At 37.2% G+C, this 19784-nt stretch overlaps 1 protein-coding gene and 1 long non-coding RNA gene across 3 annotated transcripts in view; both read right to left on the reverse strand.

The window, feature by feature from the left end:
* The window catches only part of LOC139115917 (uncharacterized), a 214437-nt gene that overhangs the window by 23524 nt on the left and 171129 nt on the right, over window positions 1-19784 (reverse strand). The window lies entirely within an intron of this gene.
* Window positions 2911-19784, reverse strand: part of LOC139115909 (lysine-specific histone demethylase 2-like) — a 34447-nt gene continuing 17573 nt past the window's right edge. The window contains exons 9-16 of one of the 2 annotated variants that reach the window (XM_070678331.1): window positions 17096-17261; window positions 16778-16905; window positions 16034-16240; window positions 12504-12620; window positions 11166-11291; window positions 10647-10778; window positions 9826-9978; window positions 2911-9373 (exon numbers count right to left, since the gene is read on the reverse strand). In XM_070678331.1, coding sequence (XP_070534432.1) covers window positions 9290-9373; window positions 9826-9978; window positions 10647-10778; window positions 11166-11291; window positions 12504-12620; window positions 16034-16240; window positions 16778-16905; window positions 17096-17261 — 1113 coding nt within the window. In that variant the 3' untranslated portion in view covers window positions 2911-9289. The remainder of the gene's footprint in view (window positions 9374-9825; window positions 9979-10646; window positions 10779-11165; window positions 11292-12503; window positions 12621-16033; window positions 16241-16777; window positions 16906-17095; window positions 17262-19784) is intronic. The other variant, XM_070678332.1, reaches the window with a different exon arrangement.

The following is a 19784-nucleotide window of genomic DNA, read 5'->3' on the forward strand; positions in this document are numbered from 1 at the left end:
TGTATCGACAACGCGACATCCGAAGTTTATTCCGCGCATGAACTGCAAATTCTTTGAATTTCTTTCGTTAATGTTTTATCAATTTTGCACATAGTTTTTCTCATGTAATAAATGTATTTATTGTTTGAACGGCATTTCTTGCTTGTGTGTGTCCGTTTCCTGAACTAGTCCCGGCAATGAGTAGGCGATAGTGTAAAACGTAAATGCACAAATTTTCTTTGGCATCCTACATGCCTATCACAGAGTTAATGTTTATTACAAGGCATGATCTTACTTTATCTGGTGAACAAGCCACTCTAAAATTTCTTCAAAAAAGTTTCCTCTTTCTTCGAAAATTCTCCGGCAAAAACTCCGCATACGACGCCATGTCGGATAAACAGTATCAGAGTTCACGTGACCAGGTCGTGAACTGGTTTGACTGAAGTCACAGTTATCAGTTGCGCTATAGTCGTACAATGGTACCAGAAGAAGTATCGCTCCCTTGAGTTGCATGTATTAATAATAAAAAGGATAACTGTGATATTTGAAATGCAATGACTAAAAAACACGAAAAGGTTAACGAAAAAGACGGAAGTGATGTAATGGGTCATGGATCTGTACGCATGTCATTGTGTACCCGTTCCGCGCTCAGCCGTTCAACTGTTCACAGAGCTATGCCGCGCCGCGACTGTGTTCTGGAGATAGTAAGTTTTCATTCAACGTTGAAAACGACTTTGACTCTCATTTTTCGTATGCCTGAGCCCAAATTTGATCGGTTCAAGGCACCCCTCACTTCAAGCCCTCACATTCGCTCGCACTTCGATTGTGAGAGCCCTCACTTCAAGCCCTCACATTCGCTCGCACTTTGATTGTGCTGGCCCTCACTTTGGCCCCGCACTTGTCGATTTCTGGCACCCTTACATACCTCCATAAAGTAGTGCTTCCTCGGTACATGTCAATAAGTGAAGACTACTGTATTTACCTGTGATAAATGTGAAATGCTTGTCTCTGTCCTTTACAAGATTTTCACTTTTCAAATCAGTTGAAGAACTTGTAAATAAATATATGAAATATTAAGTTTTGGTGTTGGTTTACTTTATTTTAACAAGGTTGAGAATAAGTTTGCAAGAAATGCCATGCTTGATGCTGAGCTAATTTTTCCGTGAGGGCGCCATTTTATGAGTGCGGCGCCGTTTATATTTCACCTGTTCAAACACGCAGGCATGATCCAAATCAGTGAGCAGTGATACTTCTAGACACGTCCTTCAGTAAGGCCAAAAAAAATAAAAAGTTTGTTTCTCATCCCCGCGCGCGTCAATGTAGACCCGCTGCGCCAACCTTTTTTTTTTGCATCTCAAGAGGGAACGAAAAAAAAACGAAAAAAAACTAAGAACAAATTAAACCGTTCAGATCATACTAAAGCAACACAAATATTTTATGATATACAAAACTGAACTAGACAGAACATTGAACATCACACAGTGCTGTAACATTCCATTCAGAACTGTACACTATGTCATTGAAAGCTATCAAAACTGCATTCTGCACTAATAGTCAAAAAGCAGCACTGTTGATATGCTAAAAATTTGCTGTGCATTTATCTCTGCATGCATTCCTATGTTCTCATGTTGTAAGCGCGTTGTTGTTGATGGTTGAATAAAAAAAAAGTAGCAGCAAAAAAAAAAAAACCGCGTCACCGCATCATTTTTGCTAGATGCCTAGGATGAGAAACAAACTATTTTTTTTTTTTGGCCTAAGCACATTTACACAACCAACTTTGGTTTGAAAATAAAATCATGAAAATAATGCGTAAAATTCACAGCTATTTAGGGCTTTAAATCTCGGGAGGGCAGGTCTCCCAACAGTCACATAATGAAGACACGATGTTAATGGATGGACCATTAAATCTTGGGAAGGTTGGTCTAATAACAATCACATGCATTCATGATGTTAAGGGATGAACCATTAAATCTCGGGGAGGGCTGGTCTCACAACAATCATGTTTACAGTCACAATATTAAGGTATAGACGATTAAATCTTGGGAGGATGGTCTCACACTGAACAGTTGTGTAATACACTTTGATGATATTAAAGGATAGACCATTTTATCTTAGGAGGGACTGTCAGAATGACTTCATTCTCAGGTTTCTTTTCTCTGTCAAGATTTGACGCAGTGTTAAAGATTCAGCAGAGTATAATCTTTTCCTGAATTGCAAATTTTTCTTTCAGTTTCAGGTCATATAAAAAACAGTAGCAAAAGCCACAAATTTTTGCTCTGCATATGTTTCTTACAATTTGACCACCCATTCCCCATATCTCAGAGTTTACTCTATTACAAATGAACACTGACACAATTATGCATTCTAATACCATACCCTGCCTGTCGCATTTTGATTGGTCCAGCTGAACCACGTGACTGACCACAAATACACAGTAATGGTCTGTTTGCATGCCTGTGAATATTAATAATAAGATTAACAACTCAAAGTATCGTAACTTTACAGCTGAAATGTAAATCATAATCAATCACAAAATAAAATGGAGCACTTGTGAGCCAAGTTGAGATACTGTTTTTCTGAAAATATCTCCGGATTTGCCAATATTTTACAGAATGCGTGACAGTGCGTCAGGTATTGCTCAGTTCTAGGGCCCAGTTGTCGTTCGCTCCTGAAATTTTCGCAAATTTTGACGGTTTTCTTCGGTTCGTTGATAATATAATGAAAATAACAGACTCCGCTCTGACCATTAACGTTTATTTATGGGCGCGGGCTCGAGGAAAGCCAAATTAACGGGCTCGGCAAGCCTCGCCCGTTAATTTTTGGCTTTCCTCTCGCCCTTGCCCATAAATAAACGTTAATGGTCAGCGCGTCGCCAGTTATTTCTATATGCTACTCATACTTTATACACTGATATCACATGGTATGCGTATGTGCACTTCATCACATATTGAAGCCTTTATTGACAGCAAAACTATATCAAAATTTCCGCAGTGTTTTTCAAATCTACAATACACTGAACCAAGCTTGATATCCACCCCTCTCATTTGAGTACACTTTGGTACGACCCTGTCCTAAATCATGACAGGATCATTCCATATTATGAGAAAAGGGAGTGGAACACTCAAAGAAGTTGATGAATATAGCATGGTTAGAAATGCAAATAAATTACAGGAAAAAAACACTTTGTTTGAAAAAAACACATAATATAATTGATGTACATTATGAAAATATGTGAATTTTATGACAATTACAAGTTGAAATGTGGAGTAGGACAGCACATTTGTGTGGAAGCGTTGAGTCCTGCATTCCCAAGACCCTTGAGGTTTCCATTTCTACATAACCGGAAACGCTAACATTCTTTGGAAATGCAGTGCTTTTTTTGATTTCAATATTCACAAAGTCCACACCACATGATACATGATACCAACTCTACACTACTGATACGTAATCACAATATGCAGTAGGGGATTCTGTATTAGTGACAGTAACAGAAATCACATTCGATTTTGAACAAATTTTCACCATATGAATATATTTTTTTGTGAAAGGTCATTTGCATACACTCATAAAGTTTGCATATGTATACAGTGTAACTAGGACTGCTTGGCTTAAAGGTATACAGTCACCTGTAATCTAAATATGCCCATATATGGTCAAAGGGGCGTTCCTTGGTATTCAAAATGCCCATGTGAGGGCGCTATTTTTAAAAAGCGGCCACCCACTTAAAATCTGTGGTTGGTTAGATTTTCTCTTTCCATGGTAACTGTGGCAAAATTGGAACAGGTGACAGCATACCTTTAAGAGCGCATTTCATTCATTCAGATTGCATTTTTTTGCCACATAATCGAGGCAAGAACTGAATTTCTGATTATCACAATTCTACGCTTGAAACTAAGTGTCTATATACCAAAATATAGCAACAAGAATAGAAAGAAATGAGACTATTATTCTACCTCAAAAAGTTTAAGTTCATTTGGGAAATCTTCAGCCGATATCTTTCACAAAGCAATCTTGTAACACCTGAAGGATATTATGCTGAGAATTACAGTATCTTGAATTTTTCATAAGTTAACTGACAGATTTAGTACTGTCCTTGAAAAAAAATTGATGCATTGATGGCTGCAGAGACTGATAGTTGGCATGTTTAATCAGAGTGCGACAGTAAAATATATCGGAAAAAAATGGTAGAATTCATTAACAGACTACTCGATTCCTGCAAGGAATCGTCCTTGTATTTCAACAGCAATGATAAAACTTCAATTTTGTACATTTTTTGAGTTCATCTTACCAACAGTATGTTTGCATTTCACAAACAAAAATAATATGTTAGTACCAAGACAAAGGTTACGGTAAAATAAGTAGTATGCAAATTACACAGACCAGCTGGAATTAAGTCAATGAAAACAATAAATATCATAAATTTTGTGTGTGAAAAAAATTGTACAATTGTCAGTTTCTTGTTCATATCTATAATGTTGTATTTAAACTATTCACTGATAATATTTCCTATGATAGCTACATTACAGCTGGACATCCCTGACATAAGATTATATCCGTCTACTTGGAATAGAGATGGGGTTTTGGAATTCAATGGGAAATGAAGATTTGGTTGATTGTGGAGACCTATGAATACAACCTTTTGACAAGTAACAAAACTCTGATACTGTAAGAAAGTGGCATGACATCCGAAAAAGATTTCAGATCTACAATGCACACTTGTTGCTCAAATCAATGAGGTCTGAAACAGTCACACTACAAGTATACTTACACAATATCAGAACTAACATGACACTTTTGAACAATCAATGTCTACCCTTGAAAAAAATGTACGTGAATTTTTTCTACGTCCATGACTTACAAAAAGAACAACTTACACTTTTCCTACACTGATCAAAGAAAAACTACTCAAACAATCTTTTATACATTTTCATTCAGGGAATATGGATAAATAGGATGACAAAGTGGGTACACAAACAGGACTTCCTAAATCTACAAAAGGTACTATTATGTAGATATGTATTCTCTGATATCTTGAAAGGGAACATGGTGTTTTATCATTTCCAGAATTTAATTTATAAGAAAACTAATTTGTTGATGGGAGCGAAAAAACCCAAAAAGATCTGACACTTTCAATTTTGAAACATTTTGTTGGGAGCTATAATGTTACACATGATAAGTGAAGTCTTTTCATTATTACAAGAAACAAGGTTTTGCAATGGTAGAAATATTTGCCCTTTGACCTCAAGTTGCCATATTGAACAATCCTGTTGCCATCGGAATCCATGACTTGTGGCAATGCCAATTGAAAGAGTAGTTTAGTTACCTGTTCCATGACATTGCTTGAAACTACTGAAGAATAATTAGGTTAACAGTTACAAAAGACAGTTTGATGGCCAAGTGCCAGTGGGTATATAACTTAGATTTTCAATGTTTTGAAAGTGAATTGAAAATATGCTGGCAAAGATCTTGTAAGTTTTAATTTGCACTGGCAGAAATTTGAAATCAATATTGCATTATTGGTTTCAGTGCATATTCGGAGTTCTAAATTTTCAATTAGCATAGATTGTAAGTTGCTGCACAAAAATATAAAAAACCTTGTTTTTGACCCAAAATATGACTTAAAACACTCTTGCACCGAGCAATGGAGTTGTTCTCACAGGCATTATGTGCTTTCTAAAACAATGATGTGAATTTTCAGCATGGAATGACTGTATCTTCAAATTGATGAAATAAATTGTACAACTACCATGTGTCATTTCAACCCCTGAATGTCCGTTACAGTATGAAACCCCTGTGTAAAAAAAGATATTGGCGAGATGAATTTTAATACCACATATCTGTTGAGCATTGCTCTGTAGGCCTGGATCCAAACCACTGTTACAATAGCTCATCATCCCTGTTCAAAACAGTACATCTCAAAACAAAAATTGTCAAAGTCACATGACTGTCTGAAAGAATTAAGTTCACGTCGCCAAGTTTTATAGACATTATTGAGAAACACTAGGCCCACGATAAAGCTATGGGAGAATACACCACCATCTTAGGGGGTATGTTTGTATTTATTCAACATCAAAGGCACCCTAAGACAATGACTGATTGCTACCACAAGGGGGATGTGGCCCAGTGTTGCTCTGAAGTGCCAGTCTTTTTTTAAAGTCTCTCACATGATGATAAAGTGCTGAGCAAACGTCAATAAATCAGAATAACAAACATACTAGTATATCATTACACTAACTTCTATACCTAGGCATGCTAAGATGGCTTGTGTGGGAAAACAGTCCTAGAATATGTTTTTTCCAAGTATGAAAGCTGAAAGTGTGAAGCACTTATACAAGTTGCACAAACATATGTACATTTTACCTTCTCATTACAGACAGCGACAGATTTACCTGGCAGTAGCTAGTCATGAAATGCTAATTCAAAACCTTGGCGAAATTCTAAGCTACAAGAAAACCGACAAAACAGCAGTACTGTACAGCTATGAATTCGTAAACTATGAACAATACAAAATTTCTCTCACTGGAAGCACATGGTGGACATGACAATGATTTCACTTCTGACATATTTAATCTATTTGGTATACACAAACAACAAAATATAATTTCTCTTTTTCTTGCATTAGTACATATACAGCAAAAAAATATTTCATATCGAATATCCACTTTCAAGTCTCGTTTCTAAAGCTTGCAACTGTTTCATGTGCCATTGACGTTATTTCTGATGGAAATGCCAATATTTTAAAATCTCAGAGCAAGAATCAAGGTCTGGAGATGCAGATAACGTTATCAGAAGATGATGCCTTGAAACCAATATTACAATGCATGGTTTACTCAACATCAAAGACGTCCTGGTCATAGCCCTTTCATTACATGTAGTGTGTTTTGGTATAGCCTGATTGTATCTTACTTACTGGTTGAACCTATATACAGAGAATGGGGGTGACAGGGTCATAACTTGAACTGGATTATGAAAATTAGCCACATCTGAAGGAGGGATGCCATGTTACACAGTTCCTATATCAAATAAAGTGGAAATCTTGATAAATATATTATTGTTCTTTGACATAGGTCGTGTATTCAAGTTTGCATAATTTACCATTTTCTCACCAGAAGATATGTTTTTCTTTTCTATTCATGTTATTATAACATTACCTATTTACCTGCACTGCTTTTCAAGCTAACGGTCTTCTCACCACTGGACTGACAAAGCCAAACATGAGCTGCATAAACTTGACGGGTCTCAGAAGTGCCGTAAATGACACTCTCACCAAGCAGCAGAAAATTTTGAGGCCGTTACATGTTCTACAAAATAACTCCAATGTGTAAATCTTGGAATTTAAATGGGCAGATGTACAAACAAAACCATCTGTGTTGATGACGATGAAATATGTTCTTTAATACATGTGTGCATGCCACTGATATTTTGTTTGCACTGCCGTCGTGAATCGTTTTTTCATTCTGGCCGTAAAACATTGCAAAAGTCAGCGTGCATCATCTTATATAAGGGTTTGCCTATTAGTTTATTCAGACGTTTGTCTGTTAATTTCCTGTCATATTCCACTACAATTCTGATTGCCATAGTAACAAAGAAATCACTTGTAACACTATTACAATTGTTTTGCTGTGGTCAGGTGATCAAGACCAAGAAACCCCTACCAACCATGGAATCAATCAGTACAATAAGTATTTTGTTAAGGAGTGGCTAGCCGATAAATGTTTACAAAAGTTTCCGTTTTGTATCCCAAATCAACAATGGAATAACAGTGTTACTGCAGTTCTGGGCTTGAGCGAAACCTCTGCTAAAACACTGACCGTACAGTGTAGCCATTGTTTTGTGATGACCAAGAGGCAATGAAATGTGTAATTCTACACAGAGCTGTAACTGTTTCTGTGTTAAACTGGATCTATGTGACAGAAACACTGTACCCTTCAACAGATTTCTTATGGTAACATGCACCTCGAAACAGAGATGTAAACTTTGCTCAAACTTTTCTTGTACAAACATTAGACTTTTTTCCGACATAATCAAGAACAAATCAGGGGTCACTGTGCAAATTTTTAGATTAAAGAATCAAGTTGCTTAAAATTATGGATATTTGAAATTCAAAAAGGCCACTACACCCTGTGTTAACCTCATGCAAAAAAAACTTTTCTATTTTCATGAAAACAGGACGGTGAAAGCTTCACAGACTCCAATATGAGTCCACATACAAACAGATCAGTGAAATGTTGTAGTAATTTGAGTGGTCAAAACACTGCTGTAGGCGCATTCTACCTTAATTGTAGTGCATGTTGGGCTATTCAACTTTGATTGTAGATCTCTGTAAGCTCTTGACTATCACTGCACAATGAAATGTTTACTTAGTAGGGATTTGATAAACAAATACTGAAGGACTTTTGAATCAATAAAATCAGACAGTACCATCACGTAATATGGGTACTATGATAGAATAATAAATCCAATTTGTTCAGTCTCGTTTCACCTATCATAGATAGTGCGCCCTCTATGCACGGTGACATACCACCGATTCAAGTGTGTTCTCTTTGACTCAAAGTAGTTTTACATATTATAAATGTAATGCTGTAGGGCTGAATTGAAGAAATTTCAAACTCGACTCAATGGGGTTAAGAAATCTGATCATATTGGGTTGTGGGGTCAGTTTGATTAAATGACGAAAAATAATAATAAACTGTAGCAAGCAAAACTTGAGCTGGTGCCATCTAAAGCTATCAACATAAACAAAGTGGCGCTGTATGGGTATAGACCCTGAAACCATTATCATACCCTGCTTTATAAATCTTGCTGTTGGAGGGGACACTTTGGTACATTCCCATTGTTTTTAACCTATTCATCCCTAATTCCCTATAGACAAGTCCATACTAACCACAGATAACAATGAATTTGGGTGAAACCATGGCGGTGAAGGGGGTTAATAGTGTTCTGATTGTGAAATGAGTTGAAAGGGTTGTGCAACACCGCTTTGATGTGCAATCTAAACACTTGTACCTTACACACTGGGCACTTGTTAACCTGAAAGCTGTCTATATGTGAGAAAACCATTGGGAATCCAGTAAAAGTTCTGTACAACTGATAAGCACGTGTGTTTCTTGATCCCATGCCACTGAAATATTTCCGAAACACTCGGCGCGTAATGTTAAATTTCCATCTAAGTATCAGAGATGAGGCAGAGCGCATTTCTTCACCGATGTCAATCATTTGGCATTCTTGTCGTCTTTTCCCTCTGTACAAGTGAACCCAAGTATAAACACTCTGGAGGTCAAAGTTCATTGGCACATGTTGATGAGCTAGGCTAGAGGTCAATGATTTTGTTGGCTTCTCTGATTCCACTGAGGTAGGCTCCTGTCACAGTCTGCGGAAACTGACGATTTGTTGCCTGTAAAATGAAACCCATATGTTAGTCCTCAGAAGTTTAACTAGACAGCTGATGATGATGTATTCTTACCTGCCAAGTTCATATTTCACAGTCAGGTCAAGATGGTTGAAATTAGTGAAGCAAAACATATTGTGTATCGTGTATTTTAACATAATATTGAACATTTGAAGGCTGTTGAAAACATAAATACTGTAAACTTGATTTTTATGGACTAAAGATGCTATAACAGACCAAGCCTAGTGGGTGAAAATACATACAGTTTTGGCTCAATACCACTTTTTACTGACTTGGAAGATGGGGAAGTGATACTGTCTGGCAGAAAAAGGGTTTTACTTGAAGTCTCCCAAAAATTTCTTTCTTTTAGGTACATCTGCTGCCTGGTTGCGGGAGCATCACAAAAGCAAGTTAGTTGTGTGCAGTGTCCACACTTGGATGTACATGTGAATACTCACCTCTCCTGCAAAGAACACTTTGTCATTGACACTCTCTGCCATATCATCGTAAGCTTCCCCTGTACATCCTAGCTTGACATAGCTGTATGCCATTTTAGCGTACTTCTCTTCACTCCATCTGGTGACAAAGTAATGCGTTGGGTCAGGAACATTCTGTAGATCAAAAAAAAAAGATATGTGAAGTCAAACAAAATATCAGTTGATTCACCTCTGGCTGTGGGATTTTTCACATATTTTCACAAAATCTACTGAACTCATTATGTTTTCTATAGTCAACAGAGTCACACTGCATCGTCCTGTAGCAATATTTTCACAAGTCAAAAGAGATAAGGAGTGGCATGGTTTGCCATTCTCATGACTATGAAAATACTGCATTGTTTTTTCCAAGTATGCAAGGAATAAAGCGTTGTATGTCTGACAGAGTCATGTAAACAGTGGTTTTCAATGGCAACTGGTTTAGATAAATTCATTTTATAACATCAATAAATTTCTACACCTGTGAAGATAAGACTAGACATCTGTACACGACTGTATGAATATTATAATTAATCACCAGAATATAATTTTGTTGTGATCACTGAAAAATAGATATGCTAACAAACAAAATGACAACGTTCAATAAAGTATGCAGTGTATTTTAAGATTGGCAATCGGAAAAATAAGATGCAAATAAACATACCTCCAATAGCAGAAAGTGAAATTAACTTTCTATGAAAGCCAGTACTTTCACTTACCATATTAAGTTACAGCGCCCTCTTTAGGCTAGTAAATCACAATGGGTATTTCCCAGACACCTATGTTGTAATGAGGAATTCACTCACCTCTTGTGGAAACATAGCCCTGAGTACCTGCATGCATTTCTCACGAATTTCTTGATCTGTCATGTCTTGGATGGTGTAGACAGAATCACCACTGATTACACTCATAAGTATACTGCTACCGTCTGGATTGCCCTGTGTAACGAACAGAGATGGCATAATTGGTGCAAAATTGGTCCACACTTTGACTCACAAAATTTTAGGAAAATTAATCAACTTCCAAGATCCTCTAAATTTTACAATTGTGCTTTGATTTAAAATTGATGTAATTCATGAAGACATGATGCAGCATGGATAACAGATATGAAAATGGACATGCTTTAAGTTGTTTTTTTTTCAAATCTTCAAGAATACAATGCTGTGATAATGCTAATGGTGGCAATGGTAAAATTTACTACAGTTCAAAGGAGAAGAAACTATTGACCCCTTTCATCATCAAATTTTGGTACAACCTCATTGTTTTCTATAGTAAGATTGGATCTCTGTACATGGAAATGTGGGGTGTATAGGTAGTTGTATTACCTTGGGTGTCATATCATAGAAGATACCAAACAGGCCTTTTTCCTTAGCATCAGAAGGTATGTGTCCAAAAAAGTCAGCTCCCTGTACTCTCTTATCCCAAAACCTCCTGGGAAATTTTAAAGCAACCTGTAAGAAGACAACTCACATATTAAAGCTCCACTGGCTGTAAAATTTGATGTATGCATTTTTCTATTTGTAAAATATTTTTTATTCTCCTTCCATAATCATATCAAAGCGCATAATGTTAAAGGTATACAGTCATCTGTAATCTAAGTGTATTATATATATATATATATATATATATATATATATATATATATATATATATATATATATATATATATATATATATATATATATATATATTATATATATATATATATATATATATATATATATATGTTGGTCAAAGGGGCGTTCCTTGGTATTCAAAATGCCCATGTGAGGGCGCTTGTTTTTAAAAAGTGGCCACCCGCTTAAAATCTGTGATTGGTTAGGTTTTCTCTTTTCACGGTAACTGTGGCAAAATTGGAACAGGTGACAGTATACCTTTAACTTTGTCATCATGGCTTTTGTTTTTAATCCTCTGTCTCCAGATGACAGTCTACTTAAGCGTACCAAGTCTGACGTGGTTGTAACACGTCATGGGTGAACCCAGTTGGTATGCTTGATTAATAATAATAATAATAATTTATTTTTTCTAAAGCGATTTCCATCAAAAAATATCAAACCGCTTTACAATAAAATACAAGATGAAAATACAATATAATAAAAGTACCATAAAAATTCTCTGGTTAAAATACAAACAAGTACATTAAAATACTCCGTTAAAAATACAAACTCTACAATGCAACATGATACGAACATCAAAACGATGACATAGTAAAGACATAGTAAAGCGAAGTAGTTGCACTGTTTACTGTGTTTGATAGCATTTTATAGTATTGGGTTACTACTAAAAAGGACTTGGGATGTAAGAGTAACTGATACCTGGGCAATTAATATTCAGTTTTAACTAGATGTAGATACTGCTCGGTAAGTTCATGGTAGCTTACAACTAATTCCAATCTGGAAGAAAGAGGGTTAAAGTCCTATGTTACTGTTGACAGCTGAATTTTAGTCCAGACTAGAATTCATTTGTCAACAGTAACACTACATATATACATATACACTTTGGACTTTGGCATACCTTAAAGTGAAGAAAGGGAAAATGTGCACGTTTATAAAAACAAAGTAATAAAAGTATCAAAATTTACAGCTACTCTCCCCTTCAAAGTCTGGTTCCATTGGAAATCAAATGTGATCACCATTTCAAGAACATAAAAGTTGTTTACACACCTTTTCAATAATTCCTGCTCCTAGACTATTGATGGCTTTTAATTTGTCTGGTGGTAACACGGGTTGAAAAGATATCTTCTCTTTCTGTAGTACTGCCAGAGGAACAGTCACTATCACCTGGAAAACAGTAGAACATTTAATGTTATGTAAGAATTATTTTCAGTTGTAGTTTTCCCTGTGATATTTTATGTATGTTCATTCTTTCACTTCCACAAAATCTTCTTCCTGTTTCAGTTTCTGTCAAAGCAAATTATACCAGGAAAGATTTATGAGTTATTTCAATGGCATTTTTTTTTGCCAATGTGGACACGAGGTCAGATTTAGAGGCAAACATACTACAAATACCATTCTGTAAAGATCTGTTGTCCACTCTCAGTGCCCACAAGTCAGTTGAACAATTAAATGCTGAATACAGTGGAACATGTTTGTAAACTTGTGTTCAGAACTCACAGAGTAACACCATTCCTGAACTGAAAATAGATCTCAGGATGACTAGGATGTGCACATAGTAAAATCATTGCTATCCTCTGTGGCCTACAGGACTAATTCCCAATGATGTCACAGCTCACACGTCATTGATATGCAAAAGTAAACATTTGTCTGTAATTTTGAAGAGTCTTTCACTCTTACAGAAATGGAACAATTGGTACTCTTTTGCCACTACCATTGAGATTGGAATTATGACAATCACAATTCAAGGGATCAATCTACAAGTTGCACAAACAAATTTTGGCACAAAAAGAAAAAATGTCTCAAAATTTTTTGTCGGCAGAAGCCAATGTTGTGTGCACAATGCCACCTTTAGAAACAAACCAGCATTAGTAAGTCAATATGAAAATCACAGTCACCATATCTTGGCATATGTGAAATGCTTTAGGGCCACACTAAAGAGTACTGGGCTTTTTACTAAAGTATTTTTTCAAATTACCATAATCATAAGGGGTCAAGTTGCTTAACAGAGGTAGGGAGGCTCCCTAACAAACCAGCACTATTAAGTTATGATGATACACACTATGAGGTTATCCTCGATATCACCTCTTGGTGGGGTCGTATTGCTGCAAGTGCGGTTGTGGGCCGCATCACACGAGTCGAAGACGAGTGTGATGCGGCCCACAACCGCACGAGCAGCAATACGACCCTACCAAGAGGTGATATCGAGGGATAACTTCTTTATCATATACCTATGCCCACGTTATTGAATGAATAAATCTCGTATATTAAAATATGATACGTTTCACTGTGGTTTTTCTTGATGGACTACATTTGTTTGCGTCATCTTGCTAAGGCGGATTGATATACTAGCGTCTGACGTAATCTATCAGCTGGCTCATTGCCAATTATTTTACGGTTGAGCAGAGAAATGCTTGAACTCTGTCATCAAACATGTAGGATATCTACCGAATCGGTACGGTACATGCAAGTGTTGTGTTTGGTATTATTTTCCAGACGCATTTACCATGAATACACGATATTTTTGAAAGTTGTGCTTTTGAATGTGCCGGTCCTCCGACATGTCCGAATTGCTTGTCGTCTGCGCGTCTGTGCTTATGCACGGACGGAACAGCTGGTCTGTCATCGATCTGTCAGTGCCCACGGTGATGATGCTCTGCTCTTTAATTTGTTCAAATTGGTAGCACTACTAGCAGGTTAATCCGATATCGACACATGTGTTTTATTAGTTACCCCTCATTTCCCTATGCTTCAAAAGCTGCCACTTTTGGAGATCGGACATGATATCGTAGTCAAAGTCAAAACCATAGACGGGCACCATAGTTTGTTTTGATTAGGGCGCCACCATGTAAGTAGTCCGGTATGCAAATCACAGGCCGTATCAGGCTTTGTTATGTAAATCAACAGGTCGTATCACTTTTTCATATGCAAATATTCAATTGAATGAATGAAAGAAAGACGCGCTGATCATTCCTTTCATATGCAAATCAACAGGGCGTATCACTTTATTGACATGCAAATCAACATGATAAATCATGTCACTGAACTCAGTACAGACACAATACAGGGCATAGGTATATGATAAAGTCACCATATCTTGCCATATGTGAAATGCTTTAGACCCACACTGAAGAATACTAGTCTTACACGGAACAATTTCTTTCAAATTAACATAATCATTAAGGGTCAAGTTGCTTCATAGAGGTAGGGAGGCCCTAACAAAACTGATTAATTTTGTGATAAAGATTGGGCCCAGTTTTTCCTGGTAGGTCTAAATTATTATCAAATCCTGTGCATCTGCTGTCCTGTGAAGTTTGGCATAAAGATTGGGCCCAGTTTTTCCTGGTAGGTCTAAATTATTATCAATCCTGTGCATCTGCTGTCCTGTGAAGTTTGGCATAAAGATTGGGCCCAGTTTTTCCTGGTAGGTCTAAATTATTATCAAATCCTGTGCATCTGCTGTCCTGTGAAGTTTGGCATAAAGATTGGCCCAGTTTTTCCTGGTAGGTCTAAATTATTATCAAATCCTGTGCATCTGCTGTCCTGTGAAGTTTGGCATAAAGATTGGGCCCAGTTTTTCCTGGTAGGTCTAAATTATTATCAAATCCTGTGCATCTGCTGTCCTGTGGAGTTTGCAATCAATTTTCAGAAATTCAATAAAGAATTATTATTTATTACAGTGACCATTCCAAATGACTGCCATTTCCTGGACATAAACAACGTTTGATCAAGAATTATGTGATGAAAATATTAAAGCCAAAATGAATGACCTTTGTGACTGCTGGTTGCTTGTCTTACTGACTGGGAAAATGACCATGTGTTCTGGATCATAATCAAGATTGAGCGCAGTAATCTACAAAAATTTACTGATATGAATTTCATTGATCTTTATACTTTATATAAACATCACTCTGAAAATAACATTGACGATTAAAGGGAAAACTTTGTTGACTTGAATACAGCAAAGCTTGCAAACCACCACCTCCATATTCAAATACTCTGAGACTTAGTACTGAACAGTATGGGTATAGGAATGTAAAAAGATGTCACTGTTATGCACACTGTGCTGTAAAATTCCTGGCTAACTAGTAATAATAATGCTCATTTTTTGATTTTCAAGACATTATCTTCTGTCAATGTATTTTTCTTCAATTTTCTGTGCAAATTCCATGCTGTATACAAAACATACTGAAAAGACATGAAGTAGCTAGTATGATCAGTGCTTGAGTGACAGCATTTGATTGGCCATAGCCGAGTCAACCTGCCTATAATGTTTTACATCTGTTAACCCTTTGAGTGACAAAGTCAAGTTTTGTCACTTTACAAATATAACTCAGTCAATTTTTCAAAGAGTATCCCAAAACTTTTTGTCAGAAACTGGGGCCAATGAAAAGTGATGTTCATTTGGTCCAGAATTATCAAAATAATAACAGAAAAATCACAAAATTGGCAAAATGTTGTACTAATATTTCGGTGGGAAAAATTACTGCACTTAAAGGGTTCAACAGGAAAACTCACCCAATATAGTTCACTTTACAAAAATTATTCTCTAAACATCAAAGTTTCTGACCATGACTTACCCTTGAACATGTCCACTTTTCATCGTCAACACTGGTAAGTATGACTTCATCGCCACTGTAGTCGATGTCTGTGATTTCTGTGTTGAGTCTGATATCAAGTCCCTGTGCTGTACTATTGAGTAATGTCATGTAGCCACAAGGTAACATACAGTGATCACCTGCTAACTGTGGGAATTCCTCGTTTTGGTCCCAATTCAAAGCTGACACCTGGGCAAGGTAAAAGTTCCATAGATTAACCCTTATCCTGCCAAGTTCATCAGTCACTATCAGGTCAAGTGAGGTATAACGTGTCCAATATGTTGCATTTTAGCAAAGAAAATATGATTTTTACTGACTTAACCCGAACTCAATAACAAGTACTGATACTGTAGTAAATTTACAGAAGTGCGACAACATTATATCAACTTCATTAGTCATTCTCAGTTAGCAATTAGAGTAAGCATGACTTAAATAATTACATATCTGTCAACCTGTCTCTGTCTAGATGTCTATCTATCTGTATCTGTATCTGTCTGTTTGTCTGTCTGTCTGATTTGACTGAATTCTATACAGTATATTTGTGATTTTTGTGTAATTCGTTAGTTTAGTGTGATGCTGGCATGGGTCTTCTACTATGCCCTGGACTCTTGAATCAATATGAACTCTCTTACGTCAGAAGCACATCAATTTGGCAGAGAGGGAACACTGACGTCTTAAGACTTGGATAACAATTCACACTATTTCCACATTATCTGATGTACTTACCTGAGATAGATCAGCACCACATGCGTACTCCAAGTTACTGATGTGAAACTGCAAAATTTTCATTTCATGTTCGTTGAATGTTAAGTTTGTTTCATTGACAAAGATTTTATGCATCTCTTGTAGTTTGTCTGAAGAAGCAATGAGACAGGACAGAGCCAAGTTAGCAAGCAAATGAATGAACTTCAGAAACCTATGGAGTTGGTAATTTACATAACAATACCCAATTTGCATATTCTTTTGTTGTGAAAATATATCCTTTGTTTGATTATCATCATATGAATAGACAGCTCAAAACAAAGAGGGGTGGCAAGCTATTACCTCCAAGGTTGCTGTCTTCTGTGACATCTTTCCTCCACTCAGCTACAGCATCTAACATTGCATTGAAATGGAAGTCAACCCTTCTGTCCAGTCTTCTGTCTGTAACTTTACCAGTCTCTTGAAATAACTCACACTTGTCAACCATTTTCCTCATCTCTAAACCACCCTGTATAATGAGGTGAATAATGAAACATTAATACTCATGATTATCACTGTGCGAAGAGCCCACTTTTTCATATACTTTCCCCAGATGAGCATAGTGGGCAAAGTACTGCATATATACCATATTTACCCACTTAACAAGGCAAACAGGGTGCAAAATTGGCAATTTGTCTACATGCCAATGTGGGTTAATTATATGACAAACTTGACTTTTTGTAGTGTTGTGGCTTGAACTTGTAAGTGGCGTATATGAAAACCCTGTTGATGAAGATGTCTCCCTGGCGACAGGTGAAGATGAAACAATGCATCATGCTACTTGGGAGAGAAAAAAGCTGCGTGGAAACCCGATCAAATTCCCATTATGGCATAGCAAGCAATTGTATAACAGAAGTTAACAGAAATTTTTGTATAGTTTAATCTTTACGGCCCTGATACGGCTTTTGCGGCCCGAGGTTGTACGGCAGAAGGGCCCGAGCGTGCGAGGGCCCGTATGCCGTACGACCAAGGGCTGCAAAAGCCGTATCAGGGCCGTAAAGGTTTTATCATATACCTTATGGAATGATAAATACCGTATGTAGTTTACATATATTCAACATTGTCTAGGAGATAAAAATGCGTGCGATATCAGAAATTCATCGCCATTTGTGTCAGTTTTTCATAAATACGATGGCCGCTTTCCGTCGCGGATTGACATACATAATGACGTCATTTGTTTACCTGCAGATTCTAGAACGTGCAAAGCAACATCCGTACTATTACGTGACCAACAGAGATCCAGGTTGAAATCGAGGTGTAAGAAGGACAAAAGCGTGATGTCAGTTTCTTGCAATTTATAATGAACAGGCACGCACTTAGTATACACAGGATTTCACTAGAATTTAGAAATAAAAGCCGATGTCACCGGCGCGGCTCCACTGTCGCCACGCGCAACTACGATCTGAGCGAGCAGACGTTTTCCTAATCTCGCGCTGGCTTTGTGTATGGATGGAACGTTTGCGGATAGCAACGCGCATAGTAACCAGAATCGAGGTAGTTCAGAAATGCACGCGATTGCCCATATTTGGGCACCGGGCCGGGGCGTGATACGTAAAAAAAATGCACGGATCTGAGGGCGCTTTCTCCCATAGCTTTACACAGGCACGTGAATGTGGGTATATGATAATTGATATAATTTCATTGTCCTGCAGGCTTACACCAATTATCTGTATTGATCACATTTAATAGTTGTACATCTGTTACGTGTTCAACCCTGATTCCGTGTGCACATGTCTACAACCATTATTGATAACAATGGGTTTGGACCAAACCATGGTGGTGAAAGGGTTAAATAGTCTAGGAATTTGTTTAACATCTGGAAAATATTCCCATTAACTTTAATGGAAGTACATTCTTTTCAACTTGCTTTACATTTCAACACGTTTTCACACTCTTGAGAGAAGTCACAAGAAGTCTTGAATTCCAAAAATATGTACGGCAAAGATTAAAGGGGAAATTTACCCAGCCTTTCTCAAGTAATCAAGTCGTTATTTAGTGAAAAATAAACAAAATAGCGTTGGTTTCATTCACTTTCACTTGCGCGTATTAGCCCAGTGGCCACAAGCAGAACGCACGGGAACCGGAAGTGACGTATCAAACTTGCTCGTCGTCTTGAACACAGCGAGTTCAAAGCCAGGTCACTTACAGCCAAGCTCTTCTACGCCAAGTAAAGGACGGGAAGCGGTACGCAAACCTCAGTGCTCGACTGAAAATCATAATGGTGAAGATAATCGGCAATGACTTCGAACCTGAACGAGCAATCAATGATCCAAGACTGACATCGTCTGAAAGTTACAGCGACTCAAGTTTGGAAAGTGACTATTCTAGCTCTGATGACAAAGTTCAAATTCCTCTCGGCGATCAATCATGCCTGTCAGCCCATGCCTGTCAACCCAATTATGCCGATACCGAAGTAATGCCAAGGCTGTAAAGAGATTGACATTAATTCTAAAAGTTTGAGCATTTAATGTGTCACAGATAGAACACCCTGATGTAGCCATGATTAGTCTAGAACCGGCAGTCCTGTCTACAGCATTCCGTTTCTAGTACCTGAGCGTACGTACAGTCCCATATGTACAAGCGATGCACTTGGGCTGGATATGCCCTGGATAGTTTTCTTTTAGGCTTGTAGTTCAGAAGTTTGGCTTGCAACTTTCGCTAAAAACAGTCCTTCTCAAAGTGGTATAAGCAGAAAACTTTATTTCTGCTTGACTTAAACATCGACACTGAGTGCTTGGCCCCTATATTCTGTAGCCATTCTATAAGTGGAAAAGCTTGTCGTTGCACGCGTCGACTTTTTCAATGACCAAGTTTACAACGTCACTTCCGGTATTTTAGCACACTGCTGTTCATTAGCCAGTGAGTGAAAGTGAATAAAATTGACTTGAAAGCCTTTCAATGATCATATCAGTTTAATATTCCAAATTAATTTTCAAGGTAAATTTCCCCTTTAAGGATTTGTCATCTCATGTCCTTGAACACCCCTGAATCA

The sequence above is a fragment of the Ptychodera flava genome, chromosome 17 (assembly GCF_041260155.1).
Source record: "Ptychodera flava strain L36383 chromosome 17, AS_Pfla_20210202, whole genome shotgun sequence".
Lineage (NCBI taxonomy): Eukaryota > Metazoa > Hemichordata > Enteropneusta > Ptychoderidae > Ptychodera > Ptychodera flava.